The sequence below is a fragment of the Hyaloscypha bicolor genome (assembly GCF_002865645.1).
Source record: "Hyaloscypha bicolor E unplaced genomic scaffold K444scaffold_172, whole genome shotgun sequence".
Taxonomy (NCBI): Eukaryota; Fungi; Ascomycota; class Leotiomycetes; order Helotiales; family Hyaloscyphaceae; genus Hyaloscypha; species Hyaloscypha bicolor.
Genome location: NW_020194674.1, coordinates 19,821 through 39,919, shown reverse-complemented (window position 1 = coordinate 39,919; position 20,099 = coordinate 19,821). Strand labels below are relative to the sequence as shown.

At 49.5% G+C, this 20,099-nt stretch overlaps 7 protein-coding genes across 7 annotated transcripts; 2 read left to right on the top strand and 5 right to left on the bottom strand.

Moving 5' to 3' along the window:
• Positions 1–789: 789 nt before the first annotated feature.
• Positions 790–1,665, bottom strand: K444DRAFT_572972 (HET-domain-containing protein; the record flags this gene model as incomplete). The annotated part of the gene is made up of 1 exon (XM_024877377.1): positions 790–1,665. A coding segment is annotated over one exon (876 nt), but the record flags the coding sequence as incomplete, so codon positions are not given.
• Positions 1,666–5,065: 3,400 nt separating this feature from the next.
• K444DRAFT_512334 (uncharacterized protein) lies at positions 5,066–5,311 on the bottom strand (the record flags this gene model as incomplete). Its single annotated transcript, XM_024873489.1, has 1 exon — positions 5,066–5,311. A coding segment is annotated over one exon (246 nt), but the record flags the coding sequence as incomplete, so codon positions are not given.
• Positions 5,312–6,765: 1,454 nt separating this feature from the next.
• K444DRAFT_668773 (DUF1682-domain-containing protein) lies at positions 6,766–8,266 on the bottom strand (the record flags this gene model as incomplete). The annotated part of the gene is made up of 3 exons (XM_024887448.1): positions 8,147–8,266; positions 7,188–8,100; positions 6,766–7,138 (listed from the first exon to the last, which is right to left on the bottom strand). Exons 1-3 carry the CDS (start codon positions 8,217–8,219, stop codon positions 6,766–6,768), a joined length of 1,359 nt encoding a protein of 452 aa, XP_024729441.1. The 5' UTR covers positions 8,220–8,266.
• An 841-nt stretch (positions 8,267–9,107) lies between these two features.
• K444DRAFT_543262 (uncharacterized protein) lies at positions 9,108–10,514 on the top strand (the record flags this gene model as incomplete). Its single annotated transcript, XM_024875954.1, has 2 exons — positions 9,108–9,839; positions 9,900–10,514. 2 exons carry the CDS (start codon positions 9,108–9,110, stop codon positions 10,512–10,514), a joined length of 1,347 nt encoding a protein of 448 aa, XP_024729440.1.
• Positions 10,515–10,933: 419 nt separating this feature from the next.
• On the bottom strand, positions 10,934–13,087 carry K444DRAFT_503125 (uncharacterized protein; the record flags this gene model as incomplete). The annotated part of the gene is made up of 1 exon (XM_024873366.1): positions 10,934–13,087. A coding segment is annotated over one exon (2,154 nt), but the record flags the coding sequence as incomplete, so codon positions are not given.
• A 999-nt stretch (positions 13,088–14,086) lies between these two features.
• Positions 14,087–15,894, bottom strand: K444DRAFT_619913 (glycosyltransferase family 1 protein). The gene is made up of 2 exons (XM_024881605.1): positions 15,870–15,894; positions 14,087–15,777 (listed from the first exon to the last, which is right to left on the bottom strand). Exon 2 carries the CDS (start codon positions 15,604–15,606, stop codon positions 14,269–14,271), a length of 1,338 nt encoding a protein of 445 aa, XP_024729438.1. The 5' UTR covers positions 15,607–15,777; positions 15,870–15,894; the 3' UTR covers positions 14,087–14,268.
• Positions 15,895–16,060: 166 nt separating this feature from the next.
• On the top strand, positions 16,061–18,102 carry K444DRAFT_647208 (nucleoside transporter-like protein family; the record flags this gene model as incomplete). The annotated part of the gene is made up of 3 exons (XM_024885301.1): positions 16,061–16,089; positions 16,623–16,859; positions 16,911–18,102. The coding sequence occupies 3 exons, from the start codon at positions 16,061–16,063 to the stop codon at positions 18,100–18,102; spliced, it is 1,458 nt and encodes a 485-aa protein (XP_024729437.1).
• Between the last annotated feature and the right edge of the window lie 1,997 nt (positions 18,103–20,099).

Genomic DNA, 20,099 nt, shown 5'->3' with positions numbered 1-20,099 from the left:
TCCTCGTACCGCCTTCAAAATCCCCTTTCCGGGAACCGGACTGATATCTATGAAAACATTTCTAGAGTCTCCCGACCACCAAGGCAGCTGGGAAATCTCAACCGAGATTGCCACTGCGTCAACTGTTATCTTGGAGGCCTCTCTACTCGTGGTCAACCCCGGTTCCTCTACACAGGACCAAACCTCTTCCAAGGACTGATCTTTCTGCATTCGGACCATAATATTCCAAGTCTGCCTTATGTCCGATATGCCCTTTTGCGTGGTTTTATAGCCAAATACCAAAGCAACCTTCTGCGACAAAGTGATCGGCAGTAGTATGGCTACTCTCCCGCCACCTCCACGTGGATGTACATACATAAGGTGTTGCACCTCCCTCGGATCCTTGAAATGGACGCTTTTCAATCTATTCCCAGGATATCGAGAATATAGCTCTAGATGCTCCTCCAGGTTGGCCAGGTTGTGCGGATCGCGGACATAAACGTGGAAGAAAAGCTCGTCTTTGGTCCTGTATAAACTGTATTTTCCCAAGTGGAGAGTAGCGTGCGAAAGAGAAGTCTCGGTGGCCAGGTAAACCTGTTTGAGCTCAACTCCGGGATCTTTCCAGTTTCCAAATTTCAAGCGGCTTGACTGGCGGATTACAGGGAAGAGATCTCCGAGTAGTTCAGATTTGCTAAAGAACTCAATGGCTACATGGGAGAGTTTGGGTTTATAGGAGGACTCGGATTTCCTCTCGCAATAGAGAAATCCCAGAAACTGGTGGAGCCCAACATCAATCTTAAATGGCATTCTGAGGCGAACTCCTCGATTGGTCAACGCGGACTCGGTGTCCCAGAATTCACGCAGTGGCACAATGTCACGGGAATCGGCGAAACAGGCAGGAGATGGGGCGAGAATTCCGCAAACGGGGGCGTTATTGTCGCTTAAGGGGTTCCAGGCGAAGAGGGACTGATCAGAAGATTGCTTCAAGATTTCTTCCTGCAGTCGGATAAAGGCGCGATCCCCTTCTCCGTACAGTAATGGCATGTGAATACCGAAAAGTCCTAGTAGGCAATACGCAATGTCTTCCTTCCTGGTTGTGATCCTTTTGGATGCCCATGACATGATCCTTGCTACACTGCAGGCCCGTACCGGATGATCCCCACGAAGGACCCCTGTATCAACTCCTGTGATACGGCTGAGCTCATTGACATTTGAGCTTTTGTCCCCGATGTGAATCCAATCCGACGTATAGAACTCCACAGAGGGGGGAGCAATCAATTCCTGTAATGTCCACCCTCTCGTGAACCAGCAGCTGTTATGGACGTCCAGAGAATAGGTTGACCCATCGGGTTGAACTTGGGCTGTAACATCTGGCAGATATACAAAGCACACGGCGCTCTGCTCGTACCATTTGTACATGGAATTGATTGCTTCGGATAGCTCGGCGCTGCTGGTCTTGTCGATCCCACACGTATCTACCCAGGCCCATTCGAAGCCTCGGTCCCTTGCCTGAGCACAGAATGTCGCGATCTTTTGGTAGCCATCTTTATCCTTCCCCAGGCCAGCTTCAAGTTCTTGGAAGGAGATTTCTTGATCTCCCCAGCGGTGGGACAAGATTGCGTATCGTGGGAACGGCCCCTGATCGAATTGCTGTAGCTGCAGCGTTTCTGTATTTAGCAAGCGCATTCTGATGTGATGCTAAAGGAAGGTTGAGTGAGCTTGTAGTACAAAATAGCAAAGCCTGAAGTAGAGTAAGTAGGTGTTTGCGACACCTTCTCAATATCTGCGCTCTACAGGGTCGGTTGGCTATTAACCAACAACTCTGCAGCACGCGTCTAGGGCGTCGATGGTGGTGGCAAGCACTGGCCGGCCTACGCGACGCCAGACCCCCCATGAATTTCACCAGCGACATTTCAAAAGTTCAACCCCGTTCTAAGATGGAATTCTATTCTACTTAATCGGCCAAGAAATGAAATTAAACAGCAATCACTATTGTTTCTAGGATTACCTTTCATTCTAAATAACAACGTTATATAAAACTTTTCAATTCTTCCTAGCTCAACTAAATAAATGAAGCCGCGAAGTGGATTGCCGCTGATTGTGCTTCCCTTCCTCTCACGTGAATTCGTGAACCTATGATCCCTCGATTTCCTTCACTCGGTATTCAGTTGTTTTCATTGAGTGGATGTCGACTCTCAGCGGTTCCCTTATGTTATCAAACATTATACTGTATTAGTTATCATATTCATCAGAACCTACTGGTCCGACCATGGCTTTCCGAAATTCAGCACCACTGGTTGACTGATTGGAAAAGAGCTTTCGGCCGGATTGCACTTTGAGGGGCAGTGCAGGCAAGAGCCTGGTCCGATGAGGACGGTTCTGGCATTTTTGGCGATGTTTCAGATGTCGCCCGGCTTGAATGTGCAGCATGACATAGGTGGCGGTAGGCTTCAGTGAGTAGGCTTCAGTGAGCCCGAAAATGCGCCCAACAGTTTACCAGGCCTGTGACAAACCCTCACAAAAACGGTTAAATTTGTTGTACATAATATTATGACTAGCTGTCCACACGACCGGGGCAAGACTGTTGCAATGTTTTGGAGGTTGACGACTTGATTTTTCAGCTCACGCGGGGTAAGCACTCTATATATACATCTGGTATATCCGTTGCGCTGCCGCCAGCTTTACACTGGACCGTGCACTTTTAAGCGAGGAAATCTAGCAAATCAGAGAGCCAAAATTCGGGTTTGAGCCTTCTGATTTGCTGCAATTTTGCGCGTATAATTGAGCACGAAGTGTAAAGCTGGCGGCAGCGTAACGGATAAACTACAGTGTACCAGCGTACACTCAGTTCCAACAAAGACAACTCAAAGTGGTCCTCCTTTGCTGAGAAGGAATTTTTGCAGTAGACATGTCAATACCTTTCGTACAAACCGGTGTTTGGATAGATCAGAAGAGATCTCTCGTCAATCGTGAGTATTCATCCTTTGAATTTAAGAGAATGTACGAACGAGTCCTAACTTGTCTAGAATGCCAAATATTGCTATCGGACTACTGTGCGTGGATTTTAACAAATATAGTTGCTGTCCTCATTACTTCAACACTCAAGCCAGTATTCGAATTATTCAGAGTCCCTTTCTGGCTCCTTCCTATGGCAGAAAGTAACTTCCAGATGGGGCCTTTTACGCCTTACGGCGAAGAGGCACAAAACTTCTACGAAATGACGGGGGAGGTTCTCAGAGCTACAGTGCAAGAACTACAGGAACGATGCGTCCACAGTTGAGACTCACGCGGGGTAGACTCTTCTCTGTCTGTAGCAGGATCTCTCGTCCTGATGTGATTTTGCCAACCTGTTTTCGGTGATGCGTAGGACTGTTTAATTTCTGGGAAACTCGTGTAAGGTGCAGCGCTGAAATGGATTCCAGCGCTGTAAGGCGTCCCAGTGCTAAGATACGGCGGAACACTGGAACCAGACAAAGAAAATGGATTGGGTCAGTGTGTCAAAGGATTATTCAAGTTATTCAAGTTATTCATGAATACTTCCTGAATAACTTGAATAAAATAAGAGTAACGAATATCTTAAATAATTTGAGTAAAATAGAATAATTATTCATGAATAACATGAATAACCATGAATAACCACGTGGAAGTCACGTGGAAGTCAATTAATTATAATAAATTGACATATATTTAAATTTAAAACAAAGAACTAAGGTATTTATTAAGCAGCTTTATATAAGCTAAGCTAATACTTAGATAAGGCTACTTAAATACAAATTTTCTATAATAAATAAACTGATTATCGCTAAGGTTCGATTCGCTTACCAAGTGCCACTACCACCTGATTGGGTAGCGAAGTGGCGCTAGGTGCGGCCGCCCCCGAAGCCTTACCCGATTAGGCTAGCTCAATCACGTGCAGAGATCACGTGCGTTATTCAAGTTATTCATGATTATTCATGAATAACTTGAATATTATATGAATAAAATAAGAGTAACGGGTTTTTAGCTTGAATAAAATAAGAGTAACGGGTTTTTAGCTTGAATAAAATAAGAGTAACGGCCGTTATTCTATTCTACTCTATTCATTTGACACACTGGATTGGGTGCTGGCTCCAGGGTTGGTAGAGATTGGCTTAACGTAATATCCTCTGCCAAGTCTGTTTCGGTGGCGGTATCATTCCTGTCTTGCACAGGCTCGGTGATGGACTGCAGGGCCTCTTCCCGTGATCTCGGGGTATTTGGAGGTTGCTCATACTCAAATTCATAATCATCTGTCTGTTGTCAAATACCCGAAACATTGAACTACCAACACTATTTGTGAACTTTGAACATACCAGGACCTCTCAGACGAGATCGGTAATGTCGTTGATATTCCACACTCCAAACCAGCCCCGAAAATTGGGGATTTTGTAGTGTTTATTACAATTTTCTTCTCCCAAATTATGCCTCGACGAGGCTCTGTCGGGTGTCAACCAAAAACGATGATACAGCTGCAATGCAGAGCGTCGTGTTCACCACACCATCGGTTGATGCGCGAGTAAAACTGCGCTGAAAATGCGCCATGCAGCTATTCTCGCCCGGAAAGTGAACGAAATTCGATCTCGTTGGGTTGTTGCGGGAACCTTTAAACCTCTGGCTTGGATATTTCTAGCATCTGCGAGTGCGCAGTCCTGCAGGTTTGCGAATTGGAGATGCACTTGCACACACATCTGCCTGGATGTGTTCGCATCGAGAGGGCATTAACCTCTGTATTTTAAGAATTTGGAGGAGGATTAGGAAGAACCAAAGCACTTGCTTACGACGAGATTCAAACTTTGAGGCACAATGTAAGAGAACTCTAACTCTGGGCTGAAGAAGAAGTTTAATCGAAAGACAAGAAAATGTATTACTTCATTGCCAAACTTACAGACCTCGGAAACCAACTAACTCCATTCTCCAGCCCAGCTCATAGCCTACCCAGTGGCCCATTTCCTCTAATTTCCCTCTCATCTATGCCACACCTCCACTGTGCCAGCTGCCTCTGATCACTCCACCCCGATCCATCACAAATCGACTGTCCCGTCGTCTGAAACGACCCCGTCCCCAACCCTGTACTATTCGCCGTCGTAAACCCAAGACACGTCCCCGGATAATCATCGTTCACAAACCCATTCCGCCAACAAAGAGCATTGCAAACATAATCCGCACCCCCCGCAATGCTGGTCTTGTTCGCCTCATTATACGCAGCACATAGGCCGATGCAGTCGTCGAGGGTCGTGGTTTGGGTGAGCACGACGTTTTCGGTGATGGGGACGGAAGCAGCCTTGACGAAAGCTACGCCACAGATTTTGCGGAAGGTTTGTGGGTTGGAGGCAGAGGGGGAGACGGTGTAGAGGGTGTTATTTGAGGAGGGGCAGTCGCGAAGGAGGGTGGCCGAGTGGCCGACTACTGGGGTTGTTGTTAAGGAGGGTGTGAGGTTTGTGGTGGTGGATATTGGTGTTGTTGAGTTCGAGTTTGAATTCGAATCAGAGGAGGATTTGGATCTGTGCGATTGTGCTGCTCCTATCACCACGACGAGATGATACCAAAGACTACCCAGAAGGTCTTCGGCTTGAGGTCCCATAGCTTCTGTGGAGGTGGAGGAGGAGCGGCGGGGTATTGGTATTGGTATTGGTACTGGTCTCCGTAGTTCTTGGGCGCGTATTGTGCATCGTTGTATTGTGCGCTGTTTTTACCGGGTAGGACTTGGTTTTGAATCATGGGATTGTGTTCAAGACCTGGCTATTGGTAGTAGTGGACCGCTTCGAGGTCTGAATAATTGGATGCCATTCTGCCTTCTCCGACTATGATTCGAAATCTGGAAGAGATGTTAAAAGAGCGTTTACGTGGGATGGTTCCTTCCGGACGAAGTCCGGACGGTCGATATCAGCATTGCGATACAGAGGTTCCCCCTTAAGCGCGAGCAGGAAGTAGGATTGAGGTGGGTTTCATCGACTTTCTGTGACAATGTGGCCTTCAATTTGGCCCTTGGCTACAGGAAGGCTGGAAGAGCGAACGCACGGCCAGTTAGAAGCTGGTGTTGACTGGGTATGATTGGCTGGTTGAACATCCTTGTGCCAGGGCTGAAATACGGGAACGAAAGCGAGAGATCCAGAAATGGAATGCAGAATGGACCTTTGCCGACAGGCGCAGCACTAGCCGCGAGATATGGGAGGTTGATATAAAAGTGCGAAGCTTCGTTGTCGGGAGTTATGGAGTTGAGGCAGTGAGAAACAAGCCTGAAGCTCCAACAACTGGTTTGACGAAGAAGATCCACTCGAACTTTGATTTGGACATGAGCAACCTCCTTACAGAAGGGCTGGATTTTGTACACTCAATTGACCCACGACCCACGGTCAAGAGCCCAATCACCATCCTGTACACTGTACATAGCAACATTACTGTTGAATTGGTAAGCTAGCTTGGCTAGCTTACTAATCCTTCCAGTACCAGGTTCAACTACTAATTTAGCTTCGCCACTCTCATTTATAATGGTTTACTATGGAAGCTTATGGAACGCTCACTATGGAAGCTCAGGGAACGCTCACTAATATATATGAGTCATCTGATTTATAATATACCGGAGGAAATCGCCACCCACTAGTGGGTATATAAGAACTGTACTTTAGATTCCCTCCTCTCCTTTTTTTTTACTCTTCACTCTCCTGTATCTAGTCATTCTACAGATTGTCAAACTCCAATATATCGATTTTCCATTAATAAATCGATCACTTTCCAATAATTACCGCCGTTTCCCCGTCATTCACTTCTCTAACCCTTCGAGGTCATCTTCTTTTGGTTCTTCCTCATCTCTTTCTCCTTTTCCTTCTCGAGGTACTTCTTCTGTCCTTTGGCATCAAGAGCCTTCAACTCGAGATCTCTCTTCAACTTCTTTGCTTTCTCACGTTCCAAGCCTCGCTCCTCAGCCTTCTCTTCTTCATCAGCCTTTTGCAGCTTACGGACGGTATCTTCACGGGTGCTTCGGACTTTGCGAAGGACTTCGGGACGGAAGTGGGCATTCGAGGCGAGAGTATCTGTCAAGCGAACGAAATACTCGAAGATTGGCAAGGTCTTGCTGTAGTTGCCGGAGGAGGGGATTCTCATGGAGAGATAGATGCGCTTCTTTGGAATGGTCTCCTCGATTCTGGATGTTCAGTCAGTCTGACATCGATTCTGAGCATTTCGTGACTTACTTCAGTGGCTGATCAATTGGTTGGTCAGTGATAATCAGGTGGTTCAACAACTCGCCGGCTTCCTCAACAGCCTTGATGAGCTCAGGGGTAAGAAGGAAGTCTGTAATTTCGGCACTCTCGCTCATAACGGTAGCCCAAACGGGGAGTTTCGGGGTATCCTTAGTAGTAGTAATAGAGACATCGTATCGGTCATCACGAAGCTGTTTCATGGTCTCCTTGTTCACAATAGCCCAGACAAATCCATCAAAGCCACTCTTGGCATCCTTGCGAAGCTCATGGGCGCCGGGTGCTTGGCCAGGAACGGTAAGAGCCTCTCTGCCATCGAAGGGGTACAGAATCGCCTCCATCTGTTCAACTGGAGCTGGCATGCTTTCGAAGAACAAGCTCATGCCGTACTCTGCGATCATGCTGAGAGGGCTGTATCGCTTCATCAGGGTGAGGTTGACATCGAGGAAAGCCACGTTCTGGCGGCCAGTCGCGTAGGTCGTGAACTCTTGGGGAGATTTCTCTTTTAGCAGATCCACGGGAAGCTCGAGGGTATCGTTGGCCATGCTCTTTGCGAGGCCCGCGTTCTCGACCTCCTCTGCGGTAGGGGGCTTTCGTCCACCGAATCCAACAAGCGCAAACTCTTTCTGGAGAACAGGCGCATGCGCAGCAACCCATTGCTTGGCCTTCTTTCTGTTCGTGCTCGTGCCAAACATGTGGATGATGACAATGACCACAATCAAACTGAGAATCACACCCTCCTGCTTGAAGTCGCTCAGGCTGTAGCGTTCATGGATGTTGTACCATTTTGTGTAAGGAACTGCGCGGCCAGTTGGGAAAGAGGCCAGCCCTGTGAAGCTTGGAGTGGATATGGTGGACGTCAAAGAAGCGGGCTCTGGGTCTGGAGCTCCAGCGAAATCCGCAAAGTCTGGAGGTGGTCAGTTGTGTCATTTGGTTTGCGCGCAGAGTCTTACCAGAGTCACCAGCTGGGATTGGAGACGCGGATGGCTTGGAACCTCCAAAGAGGTTATTGAGAAATGCCGCCATCTTGGTGAGATGCACAAGTCAAGTGGGAGTTGACAGTTGTGTGATTGTTCTTAAGTTGCTGAAGATTGAGGTGGAGGGCAAATTGACTGATTGGCGCTAGCACGAAGGCTAGCAGATTTGGGCCTAGCTGAGATCTCGAGGAGCCAGCACCGGTGGTTCCTTCCTTCAACTCCGACTTTCGTCTCCCAGACAACGCGCTCGGGCCACATTGAGATGTTGACAAGCATCGTTCCTGCCCTTAAGGGGCTTTGCTCTTGCTGTTCACTGTGCCAGGAAGACGAGGACATTGAAACGTCCAGGTACGTTTATCTCCACCTCAGAATCGCCTGGGAGTGAGTTCCTCTGACTGTTCACAGCACCGACAGTTCCCTCAGGCCTCTCCTCGACCGGTATGGACTCTTTTTCTCTCAGGCACATCCATCTCCCTTTGGCCCCTTCCATCAGTCAATCGACCAGATCTAGCTGGTATCTTTAGGTCTTTCAGATCTCATTGCACGCCATTTTCGCCCCTTTTTCTCACTCCAAAAGCGGCGCGAAGTCTGCAACCTAGAGTGAATTTGCAAGGCACAAAGTCACTTGTGAAGTTACATAATTGTCCTGTTTATTCCAAGTGGCTCCAACGCTCAATATCCTCCCGTTTCGTCCAATGCGGGCACATCTCTAGTTCAGACGAAAGTCGGGCATGTAGTCTTCTCCTGATATCCAATGCTCCTTTCGTCCCCACACTCAGCACTTGCCTTATTCATTCTACAACACACTTTTCTTACGTCGGATGTTCAAGACACACTTGAACGTTGCCTGACAATTCTGTCTTTCTTTTTCGTCCGCTGTCTATTGCTATAAGCATTTCTAACGGATAATAGAGACACACCACCACCTTCGCCTCCCATGCCTCCCCTCCGGAAGTATGGGACGAAAAGATCCACCGCCTCCGCCGCCATTTTCGGCCGGTCTCCCATCGCCGCCCCCGCTTCCGTCCCAGCTCCTCCTACCCTCCGCGACCCCCTCGGAGAGCTTTCGACCAATCTCGGTGCTCTCGTCCTAGTGGACACAGCCAAAGTCTCGTCCAAGCCCGAGCCCGAACTCCTCCCACTCCTCAACCTCCTCCATCTCTCCCCAAAATCTTGGGGGACTGTCCTTTCCACCTCGGACACAACCCTCGAGAAGATTGCCAAGGCCTCCTATGCAGAGGTATACCGTGCTACCAATTCTGGGGGCACTTCAATCCTCAAAGTAATGGAAATCAAGGTCTCAACAAATCCAGAATCACTCGAGAGTCGAACAGCCTGTGCCGTTGAGGATGTTGTCTCTGAATTGCGCATCATGAATCAACTTACAGAACTCCCTGGCTTCGTCTTATACAAGGACGCTCACCTCATCCGAGGCAAACCAGTTCCTCAAATCAAGCAAGCTTGGGATGCCTGGGAGGAAAAATACGAAGAATCCATGTTTCCCGACCCCGATGTCTTCGGACCCACATCTACCTTCCTTGTCATTGAACTCGGCGACGCTGGCAGGGAACTGAATGATGAACCAATGAAGCAGATTGAGCAAGTCTGGGATGTTCTGCTAGGCGTTGTCATTGCTCTCTCGCGAGCTGAAGCAACCCACGAGTTCGAGGTATGTTTATACTCGTTCCCTTCTCTTCCACTCCGTTCAACCGTTGCTCATTCTCCACAGCATCGCGATCTTCATAACAGCAATATCTGCGTCATCCAGAAAGGCAATTTCGCCTCCATCAACCCCAACAATCACGGAAACCTCAAGTTCGGCTTCTCCGGTCTCGAGATCACAATCATCGACTACGGCTTATCTCGTGCAAAGCTTTCAAGCGGCGAAATCGTATTCAACAATCTTGAAACCGATCCTGGCCTCTTTAAAAGCACAGCTACCGGCGGCGATAAAATTCAATTCGATAACTACCGCCGTATGCGCACCCACCTCCTCACTGGCGAACGTAAGATGGCCGCGTTTTACACGCTGGAGCCCGATCAATCCAAGAATGGCAATGTCTGGTCCGAATACATCCCCTACACCAATGTCCTCTGGATTCGCTACCTGCTACACCACCTCGAACGATCGTTCAAGGAGCACGGCGTCGATCAGAAGGAGTTGACGGAGTTCAAGAACCAGACTAAGGAGTTGAAGACGAGGTTGGATCCGAGGACTTTGGTGAAGAATGGGGCGTTTGAGACGGCGGGTGGTGTGCTGGATTTTGTTTGGGAGAAGGGGTGGGTCAGCCAGGAGCAGTTGGAGGAGAGAGGGGTTGATACCACTATTCTGAGTGAGGCATGAATGTACATAAGGGGTGAGGAGATTGAGCATAGCGAGGCGTTGGAGGAAGTCTGATTGTTCATGGCATGGGCGGTACATTAAAAAGGGGTGCATAGAAATGGCGTACTCGAAATAACACAATTCAGATCTTGACTCAAAATTCTAAGTTATCTCGGACAATGACCCCTTGATTATTCAACTGTTCCAGTTTCATTTTACCACGACAACCTGGTATATTGGGTAGATAATGATTTGAATACTCCAAGACTGCCGCCCTTTCACTTAAGAAGATGTTCCATTAGAATCTGGTACATGGACCCAACAGCAACCGAAATATTCCGCAGTTCCTCGAACAATTGCAAATTCACGACCTGGATGTCCCAAAATATCTCTCACAACACCATTCAAAATGACCCACAACATGCAGTACATTAATTTCCCAAGCACACTTTGAGCCAGCTCTTAGCACTTGCCGCCTCGAAAACATCACTCGGCATCCGCACCACACTCTCCTTAACCAAACAATCATTGCCAAAACGCCAACTACACAGCACTGCCCTCAACATCCCTCCCTCTCTGCCCGCAAGCAGCGCCACCGTCGGCGGTCTTTCCGCCGAGAACACGCAAACCGATAGACTCCCCGTATCAACCAACGTAAATAACTTATGTCCTTCCGGCAGCTTGTCCCGAATTTCGGTGAGGAGAGCAGGGTTGGAGATGGAGTTCGTGATCCAAGCAGGCTCCAGCCCGACGCGCTCGCGCGAGTCGCGGTAGTGATAGCTGAACGGCGTGGACGAGGGAGAATACGTCAACCTCCCGTTATTGTTCCCAAAGATGAGCGGCTCCAACTTCTTCAACGGGAGCACGCCTTCAAATCCGATCAAATTCGGACTACTCTGCAACACCTGGCCGCCATATAATCTCCGCACCGAAAACGGACCACAGAAACTGAGCAGCACGCCTACGCCGAAGAAGCCTCCGACGAGGATCTCCAGCGCGAGGAGGAGCTTGGTGCCAGAGAGTGTGGATGGGAAGGCGTAGAATGGCGCGTAGGTTATGGTGAGGTTGAAGCCGAATAGGAACCACCATGCTCCCGAGGCGACGAAGAGCTCAGCGAGGAGTTTCTTGAAGCCGTAGTGTCGGACTACTGCCATGCGGGGGAAGTTCTTCCAGCGGATGGAGAGGGCGCGACAGTTGTCGATCATAACGGTGTTGTCTTCGTCTGCGACGCCGACGACTTGGCATTCTGGTGTGATATCCCAGAGATGCGTTTGGAAGAGGTCTGGCTCGGCGAGTTTCTGGAAGGCTGAGGCGGACGTGTTGTGTGGATCGGGGAAGAGACAGATCATGCGCTCAATCAAATGGTCTGAATCATTTGCGAGTGACAAGCGGGCGATGGATTGGAACAGCGTGTCGGACTCTGCCTTTTCAATTCGGTAGTTCAAAAGCCCCATGAGTGCGTACGCGATGTCGGATTTCGAGTAGGGGACGTATTTTGCGGGGAACCGGTTTCCGAGAGCGGCGATGCTGTTTGAGAGGATTTCGAGGCGGGAGAGGGTGAGGAGGCCGGTGAAGTGCTCTGCGAGCAATCTGGTAGGACCACCATCGTCACCTTCGGTGTCGGGGTCTTCCCAGACTGAGCCGGTCATCTCGACTTTGCGCATCGAGTAAACGGAGTAGTCGTCTGAGCTAGGATTTGTGGGAGTGCAGAAGTAGACGCCGTCGCCTGGGGCAAGGAGCGCTTCAGGTAATGTCCACATACGAGATCCCCATTCCATTTTCAGTTCTGGCGTGTTGGCTTTGAGCATCACGACGACTTGGTAGGAACCGCGGATCACGTCGCACATGCGGTAGACATCGGCATCAAGGAGCTCTTGTTGGTCTTTTGGGGCGCGGCATCTGTAGTCGAGCCAGTATGCCGTCTTCCCAGCTTTGAGCGTTGCGAATTCGGCCATCTTTTCGACCATATGTCGTCCTTCTTCGGAGTTGTCGGTGTTGAAATGGAGATTTGTGTAGCTGATGAAGAGGTAGGAGATGTCTTTGGCGGGGTTGGGATCAAGTGCCCATTCGCCATCTTTCAAAATGATCAACTGTCGAGGGCGAAGAAGTCGTTTCCTGGATGAGATACTCTTCTTGGTAAGCATTTCCAAGGAGGCTTCATCAGGCTTCATGTCGAGTGGGTTGATTGCGTATTTCGGCCATTTCCAGTGATACCCCGGAAAATCCGTATAGTTGTCCTTGATTTCTCCATTGTCCCAGGAAGCAGTAGTCGGCAACACGAGCATGATCTGAAGCGGGAACGCAACGAGGAGAATCCTCAGGAAGGTCAAGATGATTCCGAAGATTGGCGTTTTCCCATTCTCATCCGGATTCGATGGCCGTAGAGCCCATTCTGCTACCTTCAGCACGAAAGGTACTGATCCTTTGATCGTGGTCCGGCGCCAATCACCTGTTTTCATCTGGTTCTGGAAGACATCCGTGGTTGCTTGAACCAATAGCCGTCTTGGAATGAAGTTTGTTGGACTGAGATACGTTGCGACATCGTCGTACTTATGATATGTCTGGCCAAGCTGGTTGCGGTAGATATATCTTCCCTTCTCATCCGATTCCAGAATTGCAGCACTGTCGAACGGCGAGGGAGTTGGTTCTTCCTTGTGGGGTCTGTAGAACCGGTGCCCATCAAAGCCCTTCTTCCCACTGAACTCCTTTGTTAGATCCTTCTTGATCCGATCTTGGGCAGTCTCGATCTTCCTATTCCACCATTCTTGCTTCCCTGCTTTGGTGGACTCGGCCCCGGGAACCACAGACGCCCCGCCGCTGCTTGAAGGCACGGCAGTGCCGTCTGTAACGGTGGCAACGGGCTTCCGGGGGATATCGTATTTGTCCATCGTTGCTTCGAAAAGTGAAGCTATTCAGACAGCAAAGAACGCGCAACAGGGTATTCGAAGAAACGTTAAAAAAAAAACACGAAGAAACAGAGAAGAAAGACGGGCGACACGGATTTGTATTTATCTGGAAGTCTCCTGCCATCACATTGGGGGCCAAGGTGTTGTCCCACCGCTTCGCGACCCGTTTTCAGTGGCATAGTCCGGGGTTATCACTTCTCTCTCCTTTCATAGGTTCTTCGGATTCGTCCCAGTTATTGTGGCGCACAATTGCTTCCACAACGGGCCGCGGGCCGCCCCTGCACCCAAAACAAGCCCTTGCAACTCGGTCAAGTCCCAGAGGGAAGCAAGGTCTGTCATAGGCCGTAACTCGGGGCTGACGAGAGATGAAATTAATCATCACAAAGGAGTCATGGGGGCCCCACCTTTCCTGCAGCCTGTGGTGACATCCGCAGGTGGAGATGAAGGGGCAAAGGCGTTGCGTTTGCGTCGGAACTTGCAAGATCAGCATCTCGGAATTTAGGGCTGATACCAGTGGCACTGGCACACGCAGCCTTTCTCAAAAATTCAAGATGAAAAGCGTGGAAGAAAAGGTCCGCATCGTTTTGGAAATCAGTTGTTCCAAAAATAACCCACGACTCGTATTCATGGCAAGGACGTTAAGAAGTTGAGGAGATGGGGGGCCAAAAAGACCAAGTGTGAAGAGGGCAGTGATTTGAGATACAACCCCTGGAATACGGACCCGAGTCAATTCGGTGGCTTCCAAAATTCCCCGAGTCGGCCGACATTAGGGGCGTGTGCCGTGATCGGATCGCAAAGTAAATAAGGCGTGTAGAGTAATTATCAAAGACAGAGAAGATTGCGATTTCTTGCGTCCCATCCGCTCCATCTCATGAGTTGGCAACCTCATCAATAGCACCCGCAATAATCGCCATAGGATCATAACACTCAATCTCCCTCTTAACCTCCGCCACCCTCTCCCTATACTTCCCATCCCTAAAAACCTCAAGCACGGCATCCTTCAACGCCTCAGGAGTTGGCGTTCCAGTTCCAAGGTTGATGCCAATGCCAGACCATTCTACACGCGCTGCGATATCTCTCTTGTCTGCAAAGAATGGGGGTGCGATTACCAGTGGGATGCCGTTTGCAACTGCATTTTGGAAACTTCCGTAGCCGCCGTTCGTGATGAAGACGTCGCAGAGGGGAAGGAGGGAGTCGAACGGGATCCAGTCTGCCACACGGGCGTTCTTGGGGACGGTGTATTCTGCTGGGAGAGTTGCGTCGCGTTTTCCGAGGGCGGCGATGACGAGGATGTCGTTCTCGTCTTTTAGTGCTTCAAGCGTGGGGATGATAAGGGCCTCGGGCTTCGTCGCTATGGTTCCTTGTGAGACGGCCACGATGTGAGTCTTTCCTTTGTTGACAACGCTGCTCCACCAGTGTGGAAGTTCGGATGGATGACTTTGCTTGCTGGGTCTGGGAAGTCCTCCAGTGAAGCGAAGAGTCTCTGGAGCGTCCCTTCGAGGATACTCAAGAGACGGGGGGCAAAGTTGCAGGAAGAGAGTCGAAAGTTTCAGCACGGCATTTTGTCGATATTGGTCCGTCTCTTTGGCCCCGAGCCCTCGTAGGATCGTGTTAAGTTCTGCGCGTAGGACGGCTGTTGCTTCGAGGTAGGCTCTGTTCATGTCTTCATTTCGTTTCCGACCTTCTGGAGATGAATCTGGTCGTAATCCAGACGAGGGAGGAGGTGTGTCAGGGTTCACATCCAAGATTGGGATATTTCCAACACTGATCACCCCTTTTGGGCGGAATCCGGGGGCATCAAGAAGGATGGGAAGGCTGACCAAAAAGCTCGACTCTGGGAGCAGAACCACTGGCCTGCTTGGGTTCTCGGCAAGGCTTGATGCGAGTATCTCCTGCACAGCCTTGAATTGAAGTGGAATGGCATTCATAAACCATCTTGTGGCCATAAAATTCACACCTGGGACTAGACCGGTCGATGGTATTTTCTGAGCGGACTTTGACATTGAGGATTCCTCAAAATCTTCCCACTCTGCTGGTACAAAGCAAGTTGCTCCGATACCTTCAATACTTTGTCGAAAAAGTCCGGCAGTGATAAAAGTTACTTGGTATCCAAGAGCCACGAGGTGTTGAGCAATGGTTCTCATAGGAGTAAAATGGCTGACGAAAGGCAAAGCGCCCATTACCACATGAGCCTTCATCGAATCCATGTCGGAAATGTGGTTCAAAAGCAAGCTTGAAAACGGGGCGACTTATTTATTTGACCTGATCGAAAAGGGTACGTGAGAGTACTTGGAGCGACCTGTGTCTTGCGTTTCCTGTCGATGTTGTTCGTCGTCTTACCGACGATCCTAAAATCTCACTGAACTCGGTTGGAACAACTATGCTCATCTGAGTTAGCCTTCTGATTATTCTTGGCATGTATCGAAGGAGGCCTTCCGTAAGCTCTGGGCGAACCCCAGGGAAGACTTGCCCTGATTCCGCAGTCCCTAAAGCTGGTAGAATCGACCCTAGATTTCTGCGCACGCTGTAAACAAACACTGAGATGCATCCGCTCGATTATGGACCCTTCACAGAACCAGATGCGGGTTCGATGGTGCCAGCTCGGCCTGTCGAGGGTTGTTCCCTTCGAGGATTCTTACCCCTCGATTTTTATGCGCCTCGATGGCCAGGGCGACGAATCAATGGCGGAGGTCGAATATCAACCACATCCTGCCCTTTTCTGATCAAGGGTATCTCAAAAAAGAGGGAATAATTTTCTCTGATGTCTACTCATCGTGTCTGAACTTTTGTTGCGGGTAGAACAATGCATAACATACTTGCATCGCATCGAATTTCAGTCATGTTACGCGGTCACTCTTCACCACCACAATTTGTATGAGAGAGAGCGGCCCGCTAGTGAGTCTATAATGATCCTTGCAGGTGCGGGTTTTGAGGCAAGGAGGAGTCGATTCGATGCATTGAAGATATTTGCAAGGGCAGACGGAAGTGGAACAAATGCAATATCACGTGGTCACGGAATGCAGTTAATCCGTCCGAGACACGGCTTGGATCAACAACGTCAAGTCATCCAGGTGAATCAGGCAGGCTGTATTCACCACGCCTTCTAATGAAAACTCTTCAACCCTTATTCTACTTGCTGTAACTCTTCCTTTCTCTACCATCAATGCAACAACGATAGCACGACTTCTATGCGTGGTCATCCTGTCGCTACCATGGAGTCCAGAACCACCCTCGACCGCGTCCGCGCGATGTTCAACAAGGATGCCGAGCAGAACTACGAGCCTCTCAGCGATGCCAGTACGATCGAAGAGGATGTCCACCGACCGGTCCTCTTCATGCCGGATCATCGGGAGAGTCAGGACAGCGATACTGAGCAGGACAAGAAGGACGACGGGGAGCCATTCTCGTGGTTCGAGTACTGCATCTTCTTGCTGTTGGGAATTGCTATGCTTTGGGCCTGGTAGGTGGCCGAAGTCCTTGAGGAAAGATTCCAACTCTGACCTTCGCACAGGAACATGTTCCTAGCAGCAGCGCCCTACTTTCAAACTCGATTCCGAGACAACGAGAACATCCTCGCCCACTTCCAGTCCGCGATCATCTCAGTCGGCTGTGTCACAAACCTCAGCTCGATGCTCATTCTCGCCCAGCTGCAATCGAAAGCTTCCTACCCGAAGCGAATCCTCTCTTCCCTCGGCATAAACATCATTGTGTTCAGTCTTCTGTCCGTCTCGACCTCATACTTCCGAATGGTATCTTCGACTGGGTACTTGGTATTCACCTTGATCATGGTGTTCTCTACGTCTATCGCAACTGGGCTCTGCCAGAATGGTGCTTTTGCTTTCGCGTCGAGCTTTGGCAGACCGGAATACATTCAGGCGATCATGACAGGACAAGCCGTAGCTGGTGTACTCCCGTCTGTTGCCCAGATTCTGTCAGTCTTAGCAGTTCCGGCTCCAGATCGTTGGGCGAATGCCACGGAGGAAGATGCGGTTATGAATCATGAGAATACAACCTCGGCTTTCATATACTTCCTGACCGCCACTGCAATCAGCGTCATTTGCCTCTTCGCCGTCATTCCTCTCATTCGAAAGCATAACCGCATTCTTGAGAGCCAGATGATGACCTCAATCACCAGCATTGAGGAGGCAGAGCAGGCGAAACGAAAGGTAGTCAGCATGTGGACATTATACAAGAAGCTCCACTGGCTCGCAGCATCCGTCTTCCTCTGTTTCACAGTAACAATGTTCTTCCCCGTCTTCACGCAAAAGATCGTCTCCGTGCTCCCCGAGGACCGCGCACCTCGACTCTTCCGCTCAGCGGCCTTCATCCCCCTTGGCTTCTTGGTTTGGAACCTGGGTGATCTCATGGGTCGACTCGTCACCCTCCTTCCCTTCTCCATGCGCCACCGACCCGTCGTGCTCTTCATCCTGGCAATCCTCCGCATTGGTTTCCTCCCCCTGTATCTGCTCTGCAACATCCAAGGCCGCGGTGCGAAGATCAACAGCGATGCCTTCTACCTGTTCGTCGTACAGCTCGGTTTCGGCGGCACGAACGGCTGGCTCAGCAGCTCCTGCATGATGGGCGCAGGCGAGTACATTGAAGACGGAGAACGCGAGGCAGCGGGTGGATTCATGGCTGTCAATCTTGTAGCTGGATTGACTGCTGGCTCTCTGTTGAGTTTTGCTGCTGCAGGTGTAGCTTGAGTGTATGTAAGATAGATTGTTCTGTTGTCTGGGATCTCTTTAGGCGTTTTGCATTGCATTGCTTGGCGCTCTTGATTTTTCGGACCATAGAACTTATTTGTTGGGACATGATGGGATGCATTGGAGACGATTGATGAGATCATGGCTATTTAGAGTAGCTATGGAAGATGGGCCTCGTTTGCTGTGGCGTGGAGTTAATGGGTTGCTTTGACTTTTGCTTGCTGCTTTTTGTCTTTATGCTTGTGTTCTTTTTTGATGATGTGAGGACTTACCATCATGGTGTAATCCAGTCAAGTGTTACTTTCAATGTTCAACTTGAAGCTGACATTCAAATCTGTGCCCCTTTGAATGTTCCTCGCGTTGCTTGATATTCAACCTCGATGATGCTTTCAAAGTTCCAGCTGGTGTTGTACATTCAGGACAATGCTACAAGTGCAGATGCTATTTCAATGTCCGTGGTTGGCATGATCAATGAATATATCATGTTCGTCCTCTTTATTGTACTTCGTAACTTGGTACAATTCCACATGTGCGAGATAAGCCGCATTGCTATAGATTGTCCCAAGATAGCAAGAATATCACCGTATGTCTGTATGTGGGAGTCACATGGCTGAATATACGAGGGTCATCCCCGCCAAAGCCGCATGTGCATTAAGTGTACGACCTTAACTAGGGACAATTAAAGTGGCAGGTGCATGGGCCATACAATCCCAGATTGTACCTCTCCTCCCTCGTACAATCCTCCAATGTCACCACAACAACGCGGGACATTGGCCTCCACCACCTCATTCCCTTTACCCCTTACACCCTCTCCCTCATTCATTCCCATTGTTCGTGACTCTTCACGAACATTTAAATTCCCTTCACCTCCACATTCCCCTCTATTATTCATTCTCATTGTTCGTGACCTTCCACGAACATTCAACATCATTGTTCGTCCCTCGTTCCGATATTCAAGGCGCACAGGTCAACACGTGGTGAAGCGTTCTTAATTAATAAAGTTCCCCTCATTGTACGAGACAGTCCTCGTATATTGAGCAAAGTGAAGCCGCTGAATTTCAGCTTATGCCGGCCTTACAAAGGTGAGTTTCCCAAGTCCCGTTTATTGTACCACCAAGGCTGGAACATTGGCAGCAAGGCGAGACGAAATTCAGCAGTATCATCTATCCTCATTGTTCGTCATCCGTCTGGTACATCGACTTCAGGTATCCTCATTGTCGCAGCATTCTTACGAACATTGATATCCTGCACAAAGTGCTCATTCGACTAGCCTTACCTGGGACATTGACAATGGCTGCAGAAGACAGCAGCAAGATGGTGAGGTTCTCTAACATCCAACGCCGCTTTTACTTTTTCACTTTCATGCTAATGCTCTCCTTTCCAGGTTCCGTCTAAGTTCGGCCGCGAATGTATGCAGCCAGCTAGCACAATGAACGGCTCTTCACGCAGCACGAATCCTTCTCAGCCCAATGTCACAACTCATTCGACCAGCGCTTCTGGAACAATGAAAAAGAAGCCACTTAGTGCACAAGCCTTCGCCAGATTGGCTCTTGTCGAATCTTCAGACGATTTGAAGCCTATCAGACGACCGTTGCCGTCTGATCTCGTCTTTTGCTCTGATTCTGAGGTAAGGCCCCGTCCCATGTGCACCTTCCACCCATCCCAAAACATCAGACTGATCGAAAGTTCAGCGGAAACCGAACTTCTTCCTGTCTGCCTATCTCTTTCACTTTCCACCTACCTCCTTTACACCCCCTTTAAACATTGGACATTAACAATCCTTAACTAGGGTACATCGACCGAATCCAGCACACCCGAGCCGAAAGGCAGTAACACCCCCTCTCTCTTCTTTAACGTGGACGAGAGCGATTCCCAAATGTCGTCCGGTCTTTCACCCTCCCCTTCGCCTCAATATCAGACGGTTCGCCCCTCATTGTCCCAGCCAACCACGAACATTCGCCCCTTACCAACAATGGCTCATTCTCCCGCCTCTGCTT